This window comes from Scyliorhinus torazame, chromosome 9, assembly GCF_047496885.1.
Source record: "Scyliorhinus torazame isolate Kashiwa2021f chromosome 9, sScyTor2.1, whole genome shotgun sequence".
NCBI classification, from domain to species: domain Eukaryota; kingdom Metazoa; phylum Chordata; class Chondrichthyes; order Carcharhiniformes; family Scyliorhinidae; genus Scyliorhinus; species Scyliorhinus torazame.
Genome location: NC_092715.1, coordinates 265,639,332 through 265,657,394, shown reverse-complemented (window position 1 = coordinate 265,657,394; position 18,063 = coordinate 265,639,332). Strand labels below are relative to the sequence as shown.

Below are 18,063 nucleotides of genomic sequence, written 5' to 3'. Positions count from 1 at the left end.
TCCATCACCTTTCCCCTCTTCAAACTTTGCTTTCTGTTTCAGGTTTTCAATGTAGGTTCATTCAGGTCTCTATAGGTTCAGGAATACATCAACTCGCAGCCTTTCTGGAGAGAGAGAGCGAGCGAGCACGTCTTTGTCTCTGTGTGTCCAGGTTTCAACTCTGCTTTCCTTGGGTCCCTGGAAATCACTCGGGCAGGATCCAATCACCACCTGTTACCGGGCAGAGTACAGCCTTTCGGCCAATTAAATGGCCACCAGCCAATCAATCAAACCGAGCCCCACCCCATCTCTCGGATGCCAAAAAGTCTGAAATCTCCTGCTTGAAAAACCAACACCATATATTATGTTGCAACTTTGTGAATTCCTCATTGTCTCTGCTGCTTGACTTAAAGATACATGTTCATTAAGCATCCATGGATCACAATGATAACAAAAATAAGGAAAGGGGAAATAAGGGAATCATCTGGAAGGACTCTTACAATAGGGGCAGAAGGAGGCCACTGAGCCCATCGCCTCTGCTCCGCCATTTAATGAGATCATGGCTGATCTGATATAATCCTCCACTTCACTTTCCCGCCTTGTCCCCATAACCCTTGATTCCCTTACTGAATAAAAATCTGTCTATTTCAGCCTTGAACATACTTAACGACCCAGCCTCTACAGCTCTCTGTGGTAAAGAATTCCACAGATTCACTACCCTCTGAGAGAAGAAATTCCTCCTCATCTCCTTCTTAAATGGGAGACCGCCTTACTCTTATTATTCTCTCTTGTCCTAGACTCTCCCAGAAGAGAAAGAGAGAATCTCCTCAGCATCTAAACGGTCAAGTCTCCTGAGAATCCTATATGATTCAATAAGGTCACCTCTCATTCTTCTAAACTCCAATGAGTTCAGGCCCAATCTACTCAACCTCTCCTCAAGAAAATCCCTCCAAAACCAGTATCAACCTAGTGAACCTTTTCTGCACTGCCTCCAATGCCGGTATATCTTTCCTTAGATAAGGGGACCAAAACTATTCGCAGTCTTCCAGATGTGGTCTAATTAGTGCCTTGTATACTTTCAGCAAGACTTCCCAATTTTTATACTCCAATCCCTTTGAAATAAAGGCCGACATTCCATTTGCCTTCCCACCTACTGAACTTCCATGCTAGCTTTTTTTGTGTTTTATGAATGAAGGCCCCCAGATCTCTGTGTGCTGTAGCTTACTGCAGTCTGTCTCCATTTAAATAACATTCAGCTCCTTCATTCTTCCTACCAAAGTGCACAACTTCACATTTTCTTATATTCCATCTGCCAAGATTTTTCCCACTCACCTAACCTGTATATATTCCGCTGTAGACTCTCTGTGTCATCCTCACCACTTGTCTTCCCACCTAATTTTGTGCCACAAACTTGGCAATAGTACATTCACTTCTCTCGTCCAAGTCATTAATATATACTGTGAATAATTTGTTCCCAGCATGGATCCTTGTGGCACTCCACTAGTTGCTGTTAGCGTAACGGAACAGACCCCAACGTTTGTTAGGATACCAGACGGGAATCCCAAACAGTTTTTGAATTTGTAATTCAGGGGTGAAAGGATACTTCAAAACCCCAGGCGTGTTGAATCTGACCAGCCAGTAACTTTTATGTTAAAACAAACTTTAAAAAGACAAAGAATTAACCACATTAACAACAAATGAATTGTTTCACAATTAACAGTTAAATAAAATGAAAAACTTTAATCTACTATCTACACCTGCCACTAATTCCAATTAAGCAACCCAATACAGTTCAAACGTCACTTATAAATAAAAGTTAACAAACAGGTTACTTGCTTTCTGTGCAGACCTTTGGCGAGAGAAAGATCCTTTTCAGGAATAACCTGAAAATCCTTCTTATCAGACTCTTTTATTCAACCTAACAGTATTTGCCAAAACTGCAGACTACAGATAGACCTCACTCCTCCCACAAATTACATAATCTGTATCCCACTACTATGTCCCATGACCTGTTTAGCTAGGACTAAATACAATCCCTCATAAATTATCTATTCTCCAGGGAATCTCCAGTAATCAAAACAATATCACATTAGCAATCTCTCTGTAAACAAGTAATTGGTCAATAAGTACCCCACCTTTTATGACTCCTTAATTACAGTTGTACCAGATATACTGCCTGTATGTATTTTAAACCAGTGTTTTTTAAAACATTGCTGCCACAGATATGAAATATAATATATAACAGTTTCTACATTCATCACATTACAGCTTGTCATCCTGAAAATGCTCCTTTTATCCCAACTCTCTGTCTTCTATCAGTTAGCCAACATACTACCCCCAACATCATTGGCTTATTAAGTATCATCATATTAAGTAGTTTTTTGTGTGGTACCTTACCGAACGCTTTTTGGAAATCCAGGTATATTATATCTACTGGTTCCCTTCATCTATCCTGCTCGTTACCACCTCAAAGAATTCTAATAAATTTGTCATTGTAAGGGCGGTGGTGTAGCTTTGTTGTTTAAGGATGGCATCCGGGCAATAGTAAGGGATGATATTGGTGCTATGGAGGACAAGGTTGAATCAATTTGGGTGGAAATCAGGAATAGTAAGGCGAAAAGGTCACTGATAGGAGTAGTCTATAGGCCACCAAATAGTAACAGGATGGTGGGGCAGGCAATAAGCAAAGAAATAACAGATGATTGTAGAAATGGTACAGCGGTTATCATGGGAGATTTTAATCTGCATATCGATTGGTTTAACCAGGTTGGTAAAGGCAGCATTGAGGAGGAGTTTATAGAATGTGTCCGGGATAATTTCCTGGAACAGTATGTAATGGAACCTACAAGGGAACAAGCGGTCCTAGATCTGGTCCTGTGTAATGAGGCAGGATTGATTAATGATCTCATAGTTCGGGATCCTCTTGGAAGGAGCGACCACAATATGGTGGAATTTAAAATACAGTTGGAGGATGACAAGGTAAAATCAAACACTAGTGTTTTGTGCTTAAACAAAGGAGATTACAATGGGATGAGAGAAGAACTAGCTAAGGTAGACTGGGAGCAAAGACTTCATGGTGAAACAGTTGAGGAACAGTGGAGAACCTTCCGAGCGATCTTTCACAGTGTTCAGGAAAGGTTCATACCGACAAAAAAGAAAGACGGTAGAAAGGGGAAAAATCGACCGTGGATATCTAAGGAGGTGAGGGAGAGTATCAAATTGAAGGAAAGAACATACAAAGTGGCAAAAATTAGTGGGAGACTAGAGGACTGGGAAGTCTTTAGGGGACAACAGAAAGCTACTAAAAAAGCCATAAAGAAGAGTAAGGTAGACTATGAAAGTAAACTGGCTCAGAACATAAAAGCAGATAGTAAAAGCTTCTACAAATATATAAGACAAAAAAGAGTGGCTAAGGTAAATATTGGTCCTTTGGAAGATGAGAAGGGAGATTTAATAATAGGAGACGGGGAAATGGCTGAGGAGCTGAACAGGTTTTTTGGGTCAGTCTTCACAGTGGAGGACACAAATAACATGCCAGTGACTGATGGAAATAAAGATATGATAGGAGAGGACCTTGAGATGATTGTAATCACTAAGGAGGCAGTATTGGGCAAGCTAATGGGGCTAAAGGTAGACAAGTCTCCTGGCCCTGATGGGATGCATCCCAGAGTGTTGAAAGAGATGGCTAGGGAAATTGTAAACGCACTAGTGATAATTTATCAAAATTCACTAGACTCTGGGGTGGTCCCAGAGGATTGGAAAGTAGCAAACGTGACACCACTGTTTAAAAAAGGAGGTCGGCAGAAAGCGGGTAATTATAGGCCGGTAAGCTTAACTTCGGTTGTAGGGAAAATGCTGGAATCTATCATTAAGGAGGAAATAGCGGGGCACCTGGAGGGAAATTGTCCCATTGGGCAGACGCAGCATGGGTTCACAAAGGGTAGGTCGTGTCTGACTAATTTGGTAGAATTTTTTGAGGACGTTACCAGTGCAGTAGATAACGGGGAGCCAATGGATGTGGTATATCTGGATTTCCAGAAAGCTTTTGACAAGGTGCCACACAAAAGGTTGCTGCATAAACTAAAGATGCATGGCATTGAGGGTAAAGTGGTAGCATGGGTAGAAGATTGGTTAACTAACAGAAAGCAGAGAGTGGGGATAAATGGGTGTTTCTCTGGTTGGCAACCTGTAACTAGTGGGGTCCTTCAAGGATCAGTGTTGGGCCCGCAGTTGTTCACAATTTACATAGACGATTTGGAGTTGGGGACCAAGTGCAATGTGTCAAAGTTTGCAGACGACACTAAGATGAGTGGTAAAGCAAAAAGTGCAGAGGATACCGGAAGTCTGCAGAAGGATTTGGATAGGTTAGGTGAATGGGCTAGGGTCTGGCAGATGGAATTCAATGTTGCCAAGTGTGAGGCTATCCATTTTGGGAAGAATAACAGCAGAATGGATTATTATTTAAACGGTAAGATGTTAAAACATGCTGCTGTGCAGAGGGACCTGGGTGTGCTGGTGCACGAGTCGCAAAAAGTTGGTGTGCAGGTGCAACAGGTGATTAAGAAGGCTAATCGAGTTTTGTCTTTCATTGCTAGAGGGATGGAGTTCAAGACTAGGGAGGTTATGCTGCAATTGTCTAGGGTGTTGGTGAGGCCGCATCCGGAGTATTGTGTTCAGTTTTGATCTCCTTACCTGAGAAAGGACATATTGGCACTGGAGGGAGTGCAGAGGAGATTCACTAGGTTGATCCCAGAGTTGAGGGGATTAGATTATGACGAGAGGTTGAGTAGACTGGGATTGTACTCATTGGAGTTTAGAAGGATGCGGGGGGATATTATTGAAACATATAAAATTATGAAGGGAATAGATAGGATAGATGCAGGCAGGTTGTTTCCACTGGTCAGGGAAAGCAGAACTAGGGGGCATAGCCTCAAAATAAGGGGAGGTAGATTTAGGACGTAGTGTAGGAGGAACTTCTTCACTCAAAGGGTTGTGAATCTCTGGAATTCCTTGCCCAGTGAAGCAGTTGAGGGTCCTTCTTTAAACGTTTTTAAGAAAACGATAGATGCCTTTCTAAAGAATAACGGGATTCGGGGATTTGGTGTACTGGCCGGAGAGTGGAGCTGAGTCCACAAAGATCATCCATGATCTCATTAAATGGCGGAGCGGGCTTGAGGGGCCAGATGGCCTACTCCTGTTCCTAGTTCTTATGTCAGCCATGAATTCCCCTTCATGAAGTCATGCTGACACTGCTTGATTATATTATGCATTTCTAAACATTGCTATTATATCCTTTATAATGGACTCTAACATTTTCCCAATGAATTTTCCCATAGTGATTGTGAGACGTTTTCCTCTGTTTAAACTCCTTGTGGGCCAGGGGGAACTGGAATGTGCTTCTCCCCATAAGAAGTCCTTGGACCTCACCAGACCTGTCCACCTCCACCCCCACTCCGATTCAGACAGGCAAGATCCTAGTTGCGTCCTGCTGTCACCAAAATCCAGCTCCCGTCCACCAGGCAGGTAGCGAATGTGCCTTTATATCTGTCAGGTGAGAGTCCAGAAACTTTCAGACTGAGGCCCTGCCATTTCGATGTAATAACATAAAGATTAAAAATGCCCACGTTCTCATTCAATCATTTTCTGTGCATTCTTCCTCAGTGGGCCTAAACGATACGATTGGACTGGGAAAAAATGGGTCTACTCGCACGATGGAGTTTGTTTACATGAACTGCTTGCAAAGGAGTTCTCTGCAACATTCAAGGCCAAAGTGGATGTACTTTCAGTAGCGGATGTCAGTGACGTGTGACCCAACAGACAAATCTAAGAACTGTTTCCAAAAAGATGTTTGAAAGAAGATGCATCCTGTTGTAATTATTATGTGTGAATCCCATGTTCTTGTGGCAGGTTCTGGAAGCTGTAAGGATTGCAATCAATCTATATTATACTGAAGTAAATTGTCTTGTAGCAGCAGAGCCTTGCTCATCATGAAGGGCTTGAGATTCTTCTTGTGAAAGGACGTATTTTGTTTCTGCACTTTGGGAATAGAAATGTTTCTTTTTGTGTCTGAAGTAATTGTGAATGGTATTTAAGTGCCTACTGATGTTCCAAGTTAATTTGTTAGGTTTTCTTTTTCTAAATTTAGAATAACTATTAGTATATAATCTATTAAGCAATAATAATGCTGGGAGTTTGGTTAACATGCTTCATGTAAATTTTGACTACTCCTCGCATTTTGCAGTGTTACAGCCATTGAATTCAAATTCAAATCCAGTTGGTATTTAACCTGGAAAATTTCTTTTTTTTTTTTTAATTGGAATTCAATCATGAATTATTGAAGAAAGACCAAATGTGTAAATTTCCCACATGCAAGTTCCTGGTGGCCAGTCACACGTGAAGGGAGATTGGGGTGAAGAATTGACGATACGGCATTACAGCCCTATCTCCATCTCCCTGTTCTAAACCCCGGATAGTCAATTTACCCAAACGTTAAAACCATTAATGCTCCATGGAAACAATTGTACCTTTTTATTTTATTTCCTTGTATTCATTGTTCACAGTTATTCGGTAATTCAGATTTCTATATTACACACCGGAACCTGGCAGGAAAGAATGCCAGCGTTGTTTCCACAGCAACTGAATTTGCCCTCTTCATCCTCAAAGCCAAACTCTGTGCTTGTATCGCTGCTGGGAAAGCGTTTTGAAACTTACCCACTGTTTGAAATGTAGGGTAATGTTTTAGTCATTTCTCCTTCACCAACAACGATTTCATCAAGTTTAACCAAAGGTCATTTGTCCTGTCTTTCATCATCAAGATACAATTTTAACAAGGGGCTTGTTGGGTGTGTGTAGACAATACCTGCAGTGAACCAAAACGATTAGAGATGAGACTGAAGTAATGGCCCTTGTAGGGTTGCTTCCTGGTTTGAGGCTGTGCTTGGATATTTAGCCCATCAATTCGCAAATTAAACTGCTTCCTCAATTGGTGATGAAAAGGCTTTGATCTGAAACATTTTGGGTAGCAAAAGCCAGTGTGACTGCAGACTGGGGGGGCGTGGGAACCTAAAATAGCATGGGTGGTCAGCCCACCACCCACCCCCAACCTGCCCCACTTAAAACAGTGACCAGATATGGCATTATCCAAGCTGTCACCCTTAGGCCTATTGATGCCCCTAACTGGCTAAATAAAGGCCAGGTAAGCACCTCTTGTCCCTGCCCCAATAATACGTGTGGCTGTAGGAGGGGGAACAAAGAAGGACAGCCCGCTGCTTCACCATCTCGGGTGAAAAGGCAGGAAGTACCTCCTTTAGGGAGTATCCATCGGAGGCATCACTTTGCGACTCCACCCCCACCCCTCAGCCTCCAAAACCTGATACCCCCTACGTCCCTGGATCCCTTCCTGCCCAAGAACGTATAATTCACTATGTCCAGCTGCCATGGATCTTCTCCTCGGGTTTGCTTGTAGTCCCAGCGGATGAATTTGAGTAATGGTTAACTCTGACCACCCCCACCATCTGCAGCTGGCTAAGAATCGGGTATCCCTACCACCCACAACCATTCTGAATAATAACGCTTTGACAAGCCACAAGTGGGCTGAATTTTAGTCAAACTGCAAGGGGGCGTATTACCTACTCAGTGTAAATATAGAGTAGTAATTGTGCAAGTTTCAGGAAGTAATTTGCAATAAAGTGGGAAGTGGACCAGGACTCCAGCCAGAAAAAAAGCCCTATTTATTCATGAGAACCTGATTTACAATAAATTGTATTGAATTGAAATCATGATTTGTTTGAATTATATTGGAAACATACATGTCATTTTTATAATCTGTGTATATAATCAATAACTTGATTCCAGCTTTTATTGTGGGGGGCACGGTAGCACAGTGGTTAGCACTGTTGCTTCACAGCGCCAGGGATCCGTCTTCAATTCCCGGCTTGGGTCACTGTCTGTGCGGCGTTTGCACGTTCTCCCCGTGTCTGCATGGGTTTCCTCCGGGTGCTCCGGCTTCCTCCCACAAGTCCCGAAAGACATGCTTGTTCGGTGAATTGGACATTCTGAATTCTTCCTCAGTGAAATTAAATGAAAAATGAAAATCGCTTATTGTCACAAGTAGGCTTCAAATTAAGTTACTGTGAAAAGCCCCTAGTCGCTACATTCCGGCACCGGTACGGGAACCCAAGAGTGCCCGAACAGGCGACTAGGGGATTTTCACAGTAACTTCATTGCAGTGTTAATGTAAGCCTACTTGTGACAATAAAGATTATTATAATGTAACCTCCACCAGGCCAAACTGGTGAGAATTCTGACTGAAGATACCTTCAGCGTTTGTCTCAAATTGTCCTCAGTTACCTCCTTCAGGACCCACAAGGAAAGCAGCAGATACCCTTTTTTTAAAAATCATAGTTGAAGGTTATGTTCTGAACAGGACACTGGGCAGTACATCCCTGCCTTTCCTTGAATAGTGCCATGGGATCTTATCGGTGGGATTTACCGGACATCCAGCCCTGTGTTTCATGGTAGCAGGAGGTGGCCTGTCATTGGCTGGCGGTGGGATCCTCTGATCCCACCGTTGCCAATGGGGTTTCCTGTTGAATGCACCCCTCGTCATCGGGAAACCTGCAGCAGGGGTGCACTGTTGGCAGGAGCGGACAATCTCGCCGCCGTGGAATCCATCTTCCCTTATGTCCATTTGAGAGGACAGAGAGGGGATTAGTTAATGTCCCCTCTTAAACATGCTACCTCCCCGAACAGGCGCCGGAATGTGGCGACTAGGGGCTATTCACAGTAACATCATTGAAGCCTACTTGTGACAATAAGCAATTAATTAATTAATTAATCAATCTATCAGTGCAGCATTCCCTCAGAAGTGTTTGCAATGTGAGCTTAGGTTTTGTGCTCCAGTTGGAGGTTAACCACTAAACAACAATATGTCATTAATTCACTTTATTATCATTGATGAGACCTGCAACTGAATTACGGAGCAGAAGTAGGAGATTCGGCCCCTCAAGCCTGCCCCGCAATTTAACAAGATCAACTGCACAGTCCGCCTACCCCAATAACCTTTAACTTCCTTGTTAGACAAGAATCTATCTACCGCTGCATTAAAATATTCAATGACCCTGCTGCCAACGCTTTCCAGGGGAGATAATTCTAACTACTCACTACCCTCAGAGAAATAATTTCCTCTCATCTCCGTCTTTAACATCGGACCCCTTGTTTCTAAACTGTGTCCTCTAGTTCCAGTCTCACCCAAAAGGGGAAACATCCTCTCAGCTAGAATGAGCACAAGAGCCTTTACTTGAAGTGTCATTCAACAGTCTTCCGAGATATTTTAATCAAAACAAGCTTTATTCTAAGAATTCAGTTAACATTTATACTGACGGTGAGACAGGACATACCCAGGAATGGTGATAGTGTCTGGGACATCGTCTGTAAGGTATGATTCTGTGAGTGTGACTATGTCAGGCTGTTGCTTGACTAATCTCGGAGACAGCACTCCCAACTTTAGCACAAGCCCCCAGATGTTAGTAAGGGCAGCACGGTGGCACAGTGGTTAGCACTTGCTTCACAGCGCCAGGGTACCAGGTTCGATTCCCGGCTTGGGTCACTGTCTGCAGAGTCTGCACGTTCTCCCCGTGTCTGCGTGGGTTTCCTTTTTTTATTTAAATTTAGAGTACCCAATTATTTTTTTTCCCAATTAAGGGGCAATTTAGTGTGGCCAATCCACCTACCCTGCACATCTTTGGGTTGTGGGGGTGAAACCCACGCAAACACAGGGAAAATGTGCAAACTCCACACGGACAGTGAACCAGAGTCGGGATCGAACCTGGGACCGCAGCGCCGTGAGGCAGCAGTGCTAACCCACTGCGCCACCTTGCTGCCCCTGCGTGGGTTTCCTCCCGGTGCTCCAGTTTCCTCCCACAAGTCCCGAAAGATGTGCTTGTTAGGTGAATTAGACATTCTGAATTCTCCCTCTGTGTGCCCGAACAGGCGCCGGAGTGTTGCGACTAAGGGCTTTTCACAGTAACTTCATTGCAGTGTAACTGTAAGCCTACTAGTGACACTAATAAAAATTAAATTAGGAGGACTAGGGCTGGGTTTGCCATTGTCGTTTCTGGTGCCTGGGTCGTGCCGGGTGGTCCGTCCGGTTTCATTCCTTTTTTGTGGCGGTTGAATACAATTGAGTGGTTTGCGTTTAAGAGTAAACCACATTTCTGTGAGTCTGGAGTCACATGTAGGCCAGACCAGGTCAGGACGTCAGATTGCCTTCCCGCAAGGACAGTAGTAAATCAGATGGATTTTTATAACAATCGACAATGGTTTCATTTTCACCGTTAGACATTTAACTCCAGATATTTTATTGAGTTTAAATTCCACCACCTGCAGGGGTGGGATTCGAACCCTGATCCCCAGATCATTACCCTGGGTCTCTGGATTACTAGATTGGGTGGATCCAATGGATAATTCCCTTTACCAATGGGATTTAAGATATAGAAAGAAACAGCAAAGCAACAGAGAAGAAAATGGGGTAAATTAGGTATAGAAAAAAAAAGTAAGATTTTATTTGGAAAAGAAACTTTAGGAACAATTTACTATTTACAGTAGAGACTCTGTGGTTTTAACTTGTTCATTTTCTGGGCCTTCACGATTGAGCTTTAAGTCAGGACAAGAAACCACGTCATTGACAGGGTTCCAACAACATGAAATAGCAGCCCTAAATATCTGTGTGAGATACATTCTCAGAGTGGAGCAAAAGGAGAAACTTCAGGAAACTTTCAAGGAGGTTGGGTTACAGTTTTGCAAGACTAACAATGGAGCATCATATATCTCCCAGCCCCTACCTCTAAAATATAAACTTTGCCACAATCCCAGAAGACTGTTCTTCCCTTTGAGAGCTGGCTTAACCTGAGTCACCACACCTCAGGCGAGGGGCACAGTTGAGAAGTCATGAATAACCTCAGCCGGTACGGGGAATTGAACCTACACTGCTGGCGTCGCTCCACATCACAAAACGGGCGTCGAGCTAACCGACCCCCTACTTCTAGGACAAGGGCAGCAGGTGCATGGGGAACACTGCCACCTGCAAGTTCCCATCCAAGCCACACACTGTTCTGACTTCACTGTCGCTGGGTCACCATCCTGGAACTCCCTTCCGAATAGGGTGTGCCTACACCGCATGGACTGCATTGGTTCAAAAAGGTGGCTGTCTACCACCTTTTCAAGGGCAATTAGAGATGGGCAATCAATGCTGAACACGCATCCTTTGGAAAATAATTTTGGGGAAAAAAAACAACTCACAGCGTATATCTTCCTTGCCAAAAATTTCAATATTTTTAAAGCACTAATGGCAGGTGCAATTAAACTTGCCATTCCTTTACCAATTATTTCAGATTGTATGAAATGTCACCATACTCAAGATGGCACAGTGGTTAGCACTACTGCCTCGTAGTGCCAGGGGCTCAGGTTCGATTCCGACCTCGGGTGACTGTCTGTGCAGAGTCTGCACTTTCTCCCCGTGTCTGCGTGGGGTTCCTCCGGGTGCTCCGGTTTCCTCCCACAGTCCAAAGATATGCAGGTTAGGTGGATTGGCTGTGTTAAATTGCCCCAAGGTGGGGTTATGGGGATAGGGTGGGGTTGGGCCTAGGTAGGGTGCTCTTTCAGAGGGTCGGTGCAGACTCGATGGGCCGAATGGTCTCCTTCTGCACTGTGGGATTCTATGATTCTATAGTCTGCACTCCCCTTTGAGAAAGAGCTGACCTCACCACACCTCAAGCGACGGGGCAAGGCTGAGCTTTCATGAATAACTGGAATTCGCTACCCCAGAGTGCGGTGGATGCTGGAACAGTGAATAAATTTAAGGAGGAGTTAGACAGATTTTAATTGGTCATGGGTTGAAGGGTTATGGAGAACGGGAAGGACGGTGGAGTTGAGGCCAGGATGGGATCAGCCACTGAACGTGTTAGGCTCGGGAGGCTAAATTGCCGAATCCCGCTCCTAGGTCATGTGTTCCAGGGAGGTGATGTTCTGGCTGATTTTGCAATCCAGCTCTTGGGCTGTAACATTGTAGGTAACAGATGAGCCATGATAGAATGGCGGAGCGAAATGGCCTAATTCTGATCCTATATCTTATGAATCTCAGCCGGTATGGAATTTGAACCCAGACTCATCATCAAGAACCAGACATCCAGTCAACCAAGCTAACTAACCAAAATCCAACCAGGTACGACATAGACATAGAACATACAGTGCAGAAGGAGGCCATTCGGCCCATTGGGTCTGCACTGACCTACTTAAGCCCTCACCTCCACCTGATCCCTGTAACCCAATAACCCCACCTTACCTTTTTGGACACTTGGGGCAATTTATCACGGCCAATCCATCTAACCTGCTCGTCTTTGGACTGTGGGAGGAAAGCGGAGCACCCGGAGGAAACCCACGCACACACGGAGAGAACGTGCAGAATCCGCACAAACAGTGACTCAGCAGGGAATTGAACCTGGGACCCTGGTGCTGGGAAACCACAGTGCTAGCCACTTGTGCTGCCCTATATAACACAGTATGTATATAACGCAGTGAAATATAAGCACAAATAATTTAATAACCAGTGACACAGCAACTTTTTTAAATTGTAACTGGTGAGCTTACAGTGTTGAGTGAAGTGGTGAAACGGTTACACAGAGACTGTCTCATGTGTCCATTGGAACATCCAACATTGGGCAAATGGGCTGAGCCGCAGAGCGCTGCTGAGGATTGGCGTAACTTACCTGGCGACTGCACATTGAACTGAAACTCCCGGTGATTCAGAGAGGAAGCTGTCGTGAATCACACCTGCTTGTCATTCCAGTTTCGCCGCTGAACAGGAAGACTGTTCCGGAGCACGGGTGGGTCCACCGCCGGTCAAAACATCCTGGAGTTAAACCGGAATCCGAGAGTGTGCGTACCTTCCTCCACTTGCGACAGTTAAAGTAAGTGGAGCGTTATTTGTAAGTTTCTATATTGTTACAGTGATCAGTGTGTGAGAGTAAAGAGGGCGGTTCATCAGACTGTAAATGTAAGTGCAATGTAGGAACACAAATAAATAAATAACTCGGGTTGTTTTCCAATCCTCGCGTGAGAAAAGGTACTGGATAAAATTGGAAAGTGTCAAATCCTTGATCCAGAAGTGCTGACTGTTTCTGTAAAAGGCACAGTTTATTGTTGACACAACCTATATTGACGAAAAGTATACTGTTGTGTTTATTTTGGGTCTATCCTCGGCATTGAACACCCGTACAAAGCACCAGTGTTAAAAAGGGAGTGCTGCTAAGCTACCATCCATAGGTCATTCTTGTCAGGGCCAAGTAGAATTTGAGCAAGATATGTATCAGTTTCCCCACCCTGTGTAATATAACTTAATTCCACTGATTGTAAAGCAGAAACGGTAAAATCCATGGGAACCCCCCCCCCCCCCTTTTTTTTAAATTTCCCTTTGCCCTTCCAACATTTTGCAACCTGTTTCTCCTCCTTCGCCAAGCACACAAACCAGTTTCGCTCAGCTTGTTTTACTGGGGCTGGATAATGGGCGGGCAACTTGCGGGTGGTTCATTTGCACTTGACAATGCTGATATGAGTATTACAGATTCGCTACTTTCAATTGAGAGAGGGACCTTCATTGAAATAATTTTTCTTTTTTTTTGGTGGGGGGGCGGCAGATCCTTTTTTGGATTTCGAGTCTTTACAGTGAAATTTGTATCCTTGAGGCCATTGTATTTATACATGGACAAGGATCTCTCAAACTTTCTTGGCATGCTTGTGCTTGCACTGGGAGCTCCAAAGGTTGGACCGGTTTTGGCTGCACATCGAGCCAGTGGTTAAGTTGCTTCCACTTAAAAGATATTGTTGCTGCTTTTTTCTTGGTTCCCCATTCTATATGAATTGGAGCAGGAACCAGTAAACTGGTCAAAGGCATCTGCTAATACTGCCTTGGACTCCGCTTATAATCACAACAACTTGCATTTATATAGTTGCTTCAATACAGTAGCAGTCCTCCCCCCCCCCCCCCCCCCCCGCGCCACAGTAGGGTTATCAAACAAAATTGGTACCAAGCCATGTGTCCCTGTAATCGCCTCCATCCCGATAACCGTTTCCAATTAGGGCCTCTTTGCATCCCCCAATTTTCATCGCTCTACTTTTTAAAATAAATTTAGAGTACCCAATTCATTTTTTTTCCCAATTGAGGGGCAATTTAGCGTGGCCAATTCGCCTACGCTGCACATCTTTGGGTTGTGGGGGTGATACCTATGCAGACACGGGGAGAATGTGCAAACTCCACACAGACACCGGGGCCGGGATCGAACCTGGGGCAGTGAGGCAGCAGTGCTAACCACTGCGCCACCCCAACATCACTCCACTATTGGCAGCTCTCAATTCTAGAATTTAGTCAAAAATAGTTACTCTCCAAAAATACAATCCAACAGTCCAATCACCTATAACAAATGTCTATACATATACAATGACATCCCTAAGAGCCCGCCCGGACCCTCCCCCCCCCCTCCCCCCTGGGCTGCTGCTGTTGTTTTCCTTCTTTTTCATTCCCTCTATCGTTCTGTGAGGTAGTTGACGAACGGCTGCCACCGCCTGGTGAACCCTTGAGCCGAACCCCTTAATACGAACTTGATCCGTTCTAACTTTATAAACCCTGCCATGTCGTTTATCCAGGTCTCCACGCCCGGGGGTTTGGCTTCCTTCCACATAAGCAATATCCTGCGCCGGGCTACTAGGGACGCAAAGGCCAAAACATCAGCCTCTCTCGCCTCCTGCACTCCCGGCTCTTCTGCGACCCGAATATAGCCAACCCCCAGCCTAGCTCGACCCGGACCCCCACCACCTTCGAAAGCACCTTCGCCACCCCCACCCAGAACCCCTGTAATGCCGGACATGACCAGAACATGTGGGTGTGATTCGCTGGGCTTCTCAAGCATCTCCCACACCTATCCTCTACCCCGAAAAATTTACTGAGCCGTGCTCCAGTCATATGCGCCCTGTGTAGAATCTTGAATTGTATCAGGCTTAGCCTGGCACACGAGGACGACGAGTTTACCCTACGTAGGGCATCAGCCCACAGCCCCTCCTCAATCTCTTCCCCCAGCTCTTCTTCCCATTTCCCTTTCAGCTCATCTACCGTGATCCCCCCCCCCCCCCCCCCCCCGCCCCTCATTTCCCTGTATATGTCCGACACCCTACCATCCCCCACCCATGTCTCTGAGATCACTCTATCCTGCACCTCCTGCGTCGGGAGCTGCGGGAATTCCCTCACCTGTTGCCTTGCAAAAGCCCTCAGTTGCATATACTGAAATGTATTCCCTTGGGGCAACCCATATTTTTCCATCAGCGCTCCCAGACTCGCAAACGTCCCATCTACGAACAGATCTCTCAATTGTACTACCCCAGCTCTTTGCCATGCTCCAAATCCCCCATCCATTCTCCCCGGAACAAACCTATGGTTATTTCTTATCGGGGACCGCACCGAGGCTCCCGTCCTTCCCCCATGCCGTCTCCACTGCCCCCAAATTTTTTATGTTGCCACCACCACCGGGCTTGTAGTATATTTCTTCGGTGAGAACGGCAACGGTGCCGTCACCATTGCTTGTAAGCTGGTCCCCTTGCAGGACGCCCTCACCAATCTCTTCCACGCCGCTCCCTCCCCTTCTCCCATCCACGAACAGACCATTGAAATATTGGCGGCCCAGTAATAATCATTTAGGCTCGGTAGTGCCAACCCCCCCCCCCCCTATCCCTACTACGCTGCAAGAACCCCCTCCTCACTCTCGGGGTCTTCCCGGCCCACACAAAACTCATAATGCTTTTCTCGATTCTCTTAAAAAAAGCCTTCGTGACCATCACCGGGAGGCACTGAAACACAAAGAGGAATCTCGGGAGAACCACCATTTTAACCGCCTGCACCCTACCCGCCAGTGACAGGGACACCATGTCCCATCTCTTGAAGTCCTCCTCCATCTGTTCCACCAATCGTGTTAAATTAAGCCGGTGCAAGGTTCCCCAATTCTTGGCTATCTGAATCCCCAAGTATCGGAAGTCTCTTGTTACCTTCCTCAGCGGTAAATCCTCTATTTCCCTGCTCTGCTCCCCCGGATGCACCACAAACAACTCACTTTTCCCCATGTTCAATTTATACCCCGAAAAATCCCCAAACTCCCCAAGTATCCGCATTATCCCTGGCATCCCCTCCACCGGGTCCGCCACATACAACAACAAATCATCCGCGTACAAAGATACCCGGTGTTCTTCTCCTCCCCTAAACACTCCCCTCCACTTCCTGGAACCCCTCAGTGCCATGGCCAGGGGCTCAATCGCCAGTGCAAACAATAACGGGGACAGGGGACACCCCTGCCTCGTCCCTCTGTAAAGCCGGAAATAATCAGACCCCCGTCCATTCGTAACCACACTCGCCATCGGTGCCCTATCCAGCAACTGTACCCATCCGATATACCCATCTCCAAAGCCAAATCTCCTCCCCACCTCCCACAGATAATCCCACTCCACTCTATCAAATGCTTTCTCGGCATCCATCGCCACCACTATCACCGCTTCCTCCTCTGGCGGGGGCATCATCATTACCCCTAGCAACCTCCATATGTTCGTGTTCAGCTGTCTCCCCTTCACAAACCCAGTTTGGTCCTCATGAACCACCACCGGGACACAGTCCTCTATCCTCGTCGCCATTACCTTGGCCAGAATCTTAGCATCCACATTTAAAAGAGAAATGGGCCTATAGGACCCGCATTGCAGCGGGTCTTTTTCCTTCTTTAGGAGGAGCGATATCTTTGCCTCTGAGATAGTCGGGGGCAACTGCCCCCTTTCCCTAGCCTCATTAAAGGTTCTCGTCAGAAGCAGGGCCAGCAAGTCCATATACTTCCTATAAAATTCCACCGGGAATCCGTTTGGTCCCGGGGCCTTCCCCGCCTGCATGCTCCCAATCTCTTTCACTACCTCCTCCATCTCAATCTGTGCTCCCAGTCCCGCCCTCTCCTGCTCCTCCACCTTAGGGAATTCCAGCTGATCCAGAAAGCACATCATTCTCTCCTTCCTTTCCGGGGGCTGAGCTTTATATAATCTTTCGTAGAATACCTTGAACACCCCATTCACTCTCTCCGCTCCCCGCTCCATCTCTCCCTCCTCGTCTCTCAGCCCCCCATCTCCCTCGCTGCTCCCCTCTTCCTCAGTTGGTGGGCCAGCAACCGGCTCGCCTTCTCCCCATATTCATACTTTACACCCTGTGCCTTCCTCCATTGTGCCTCTGCATTACCCGTAGTCAACAAGTCAAATTTTACATGTAGCCTTTGCCTTTCCCTGTACAGTCCCTCCTCCGGTGCCTCCGCATATTGTCTGTCCACCCTCAAAAGTTCTTTCAGCAACCGCTGCCTTTCCCTACCCTCCTGCTTTCCTTTATGTGCCCTAATAGATATCAGCTCCCCTCTAACCACTGCCTTCAACGCCTCCCAGACCACTCCCACCTGAACCGCCCCATTGTCATTAAGCTCCAAGTACCTTTCAATACACCCCCTCACCCTTAAACATACCCCCTCATCTGCCAATAGTCCCATGTCCATTCTCCAGGGCGGGTGCTGTTCTTTTTCCTCCCCTATCTCCAGGTCCACCCAATGTGGAGCGTGATCCGAGATAGCTATAGCCGTGTACTCCGTCCCTGTCACCTTCGGGATCAGCGCCCTTCCCAAAACAAAAAAGTCTATCCGTGAATATACTTTATGGACATTGGAGAAAAACGAAAACTCCTTACTCCTAGGCCTGCTAAATCTCCAGGGGTCTACTCCTCCCATCTGCTCCATAAAGCCCTTGAGCACCCTAGCAGCAGCCGGCCTCCTCCCGGTCCTGGACCTCGATCTGTCCAGCCCTGGGTCCAGCACCGTATTGAAGTCTCCCCAACTTTCCTGCCTCTAGGTCCGGGATACGTCCCAACATACGCCTCATAAAATTGGCATCATCCCAGTTCGGGGCATATACGTTCACTAGAACCACCGCCTCCCCTTGCAATCTGCCACTCACCATCACATATCTACCCCCACT

The 18,063-nt window shown here is 46.1% G+C and overlaps 2 protein-coding genes across 3 annotated transcripts in view; both read left to right on the top strand.

The window, feature by feature from the left end:
• fxn (frataxin) overlaps window positions 1-7,754 on the top strand; it is a 40,224-nt gene extending 32,470 nt beyond the window's left edge. Inside the window, exon 5 of one of the 2 annotated variants that reach the window (XM_072517409.1) lies at window positions 5,641-7,754. In XM_072517409.1, the coding sequence (XP_072373510.1) occupies window positions 5,641-5,788 (148 nt within the window). In that variant the 3' untranslated portion in view covers window positions 5,789-7,754. The remainder of the gene's footprint in view (window positions 1-5,640) is intronic. The other variant, XM_072517410.1, reaches the window with a different exon arrangement.
• A 5,052-nt stretch (window positions 7,755-12,806) lies between these two features.
• tjp2a (tight junction protein 2a (zona occludens 2)) overlaps window positions 12,807-18,063 on the top strand; it is a 184,537-nt gene continuing 179,280 nt past the window's right edge. The window contains exon 1 of the mRNA XM_072517406.1: window positions 12,807-12,944. The gene's annotated coding sequence lies outside the window, so the exon portion shown is untranslated. The remainder of the gene's footprint in view (window positions 12,945-18,063) is intronic.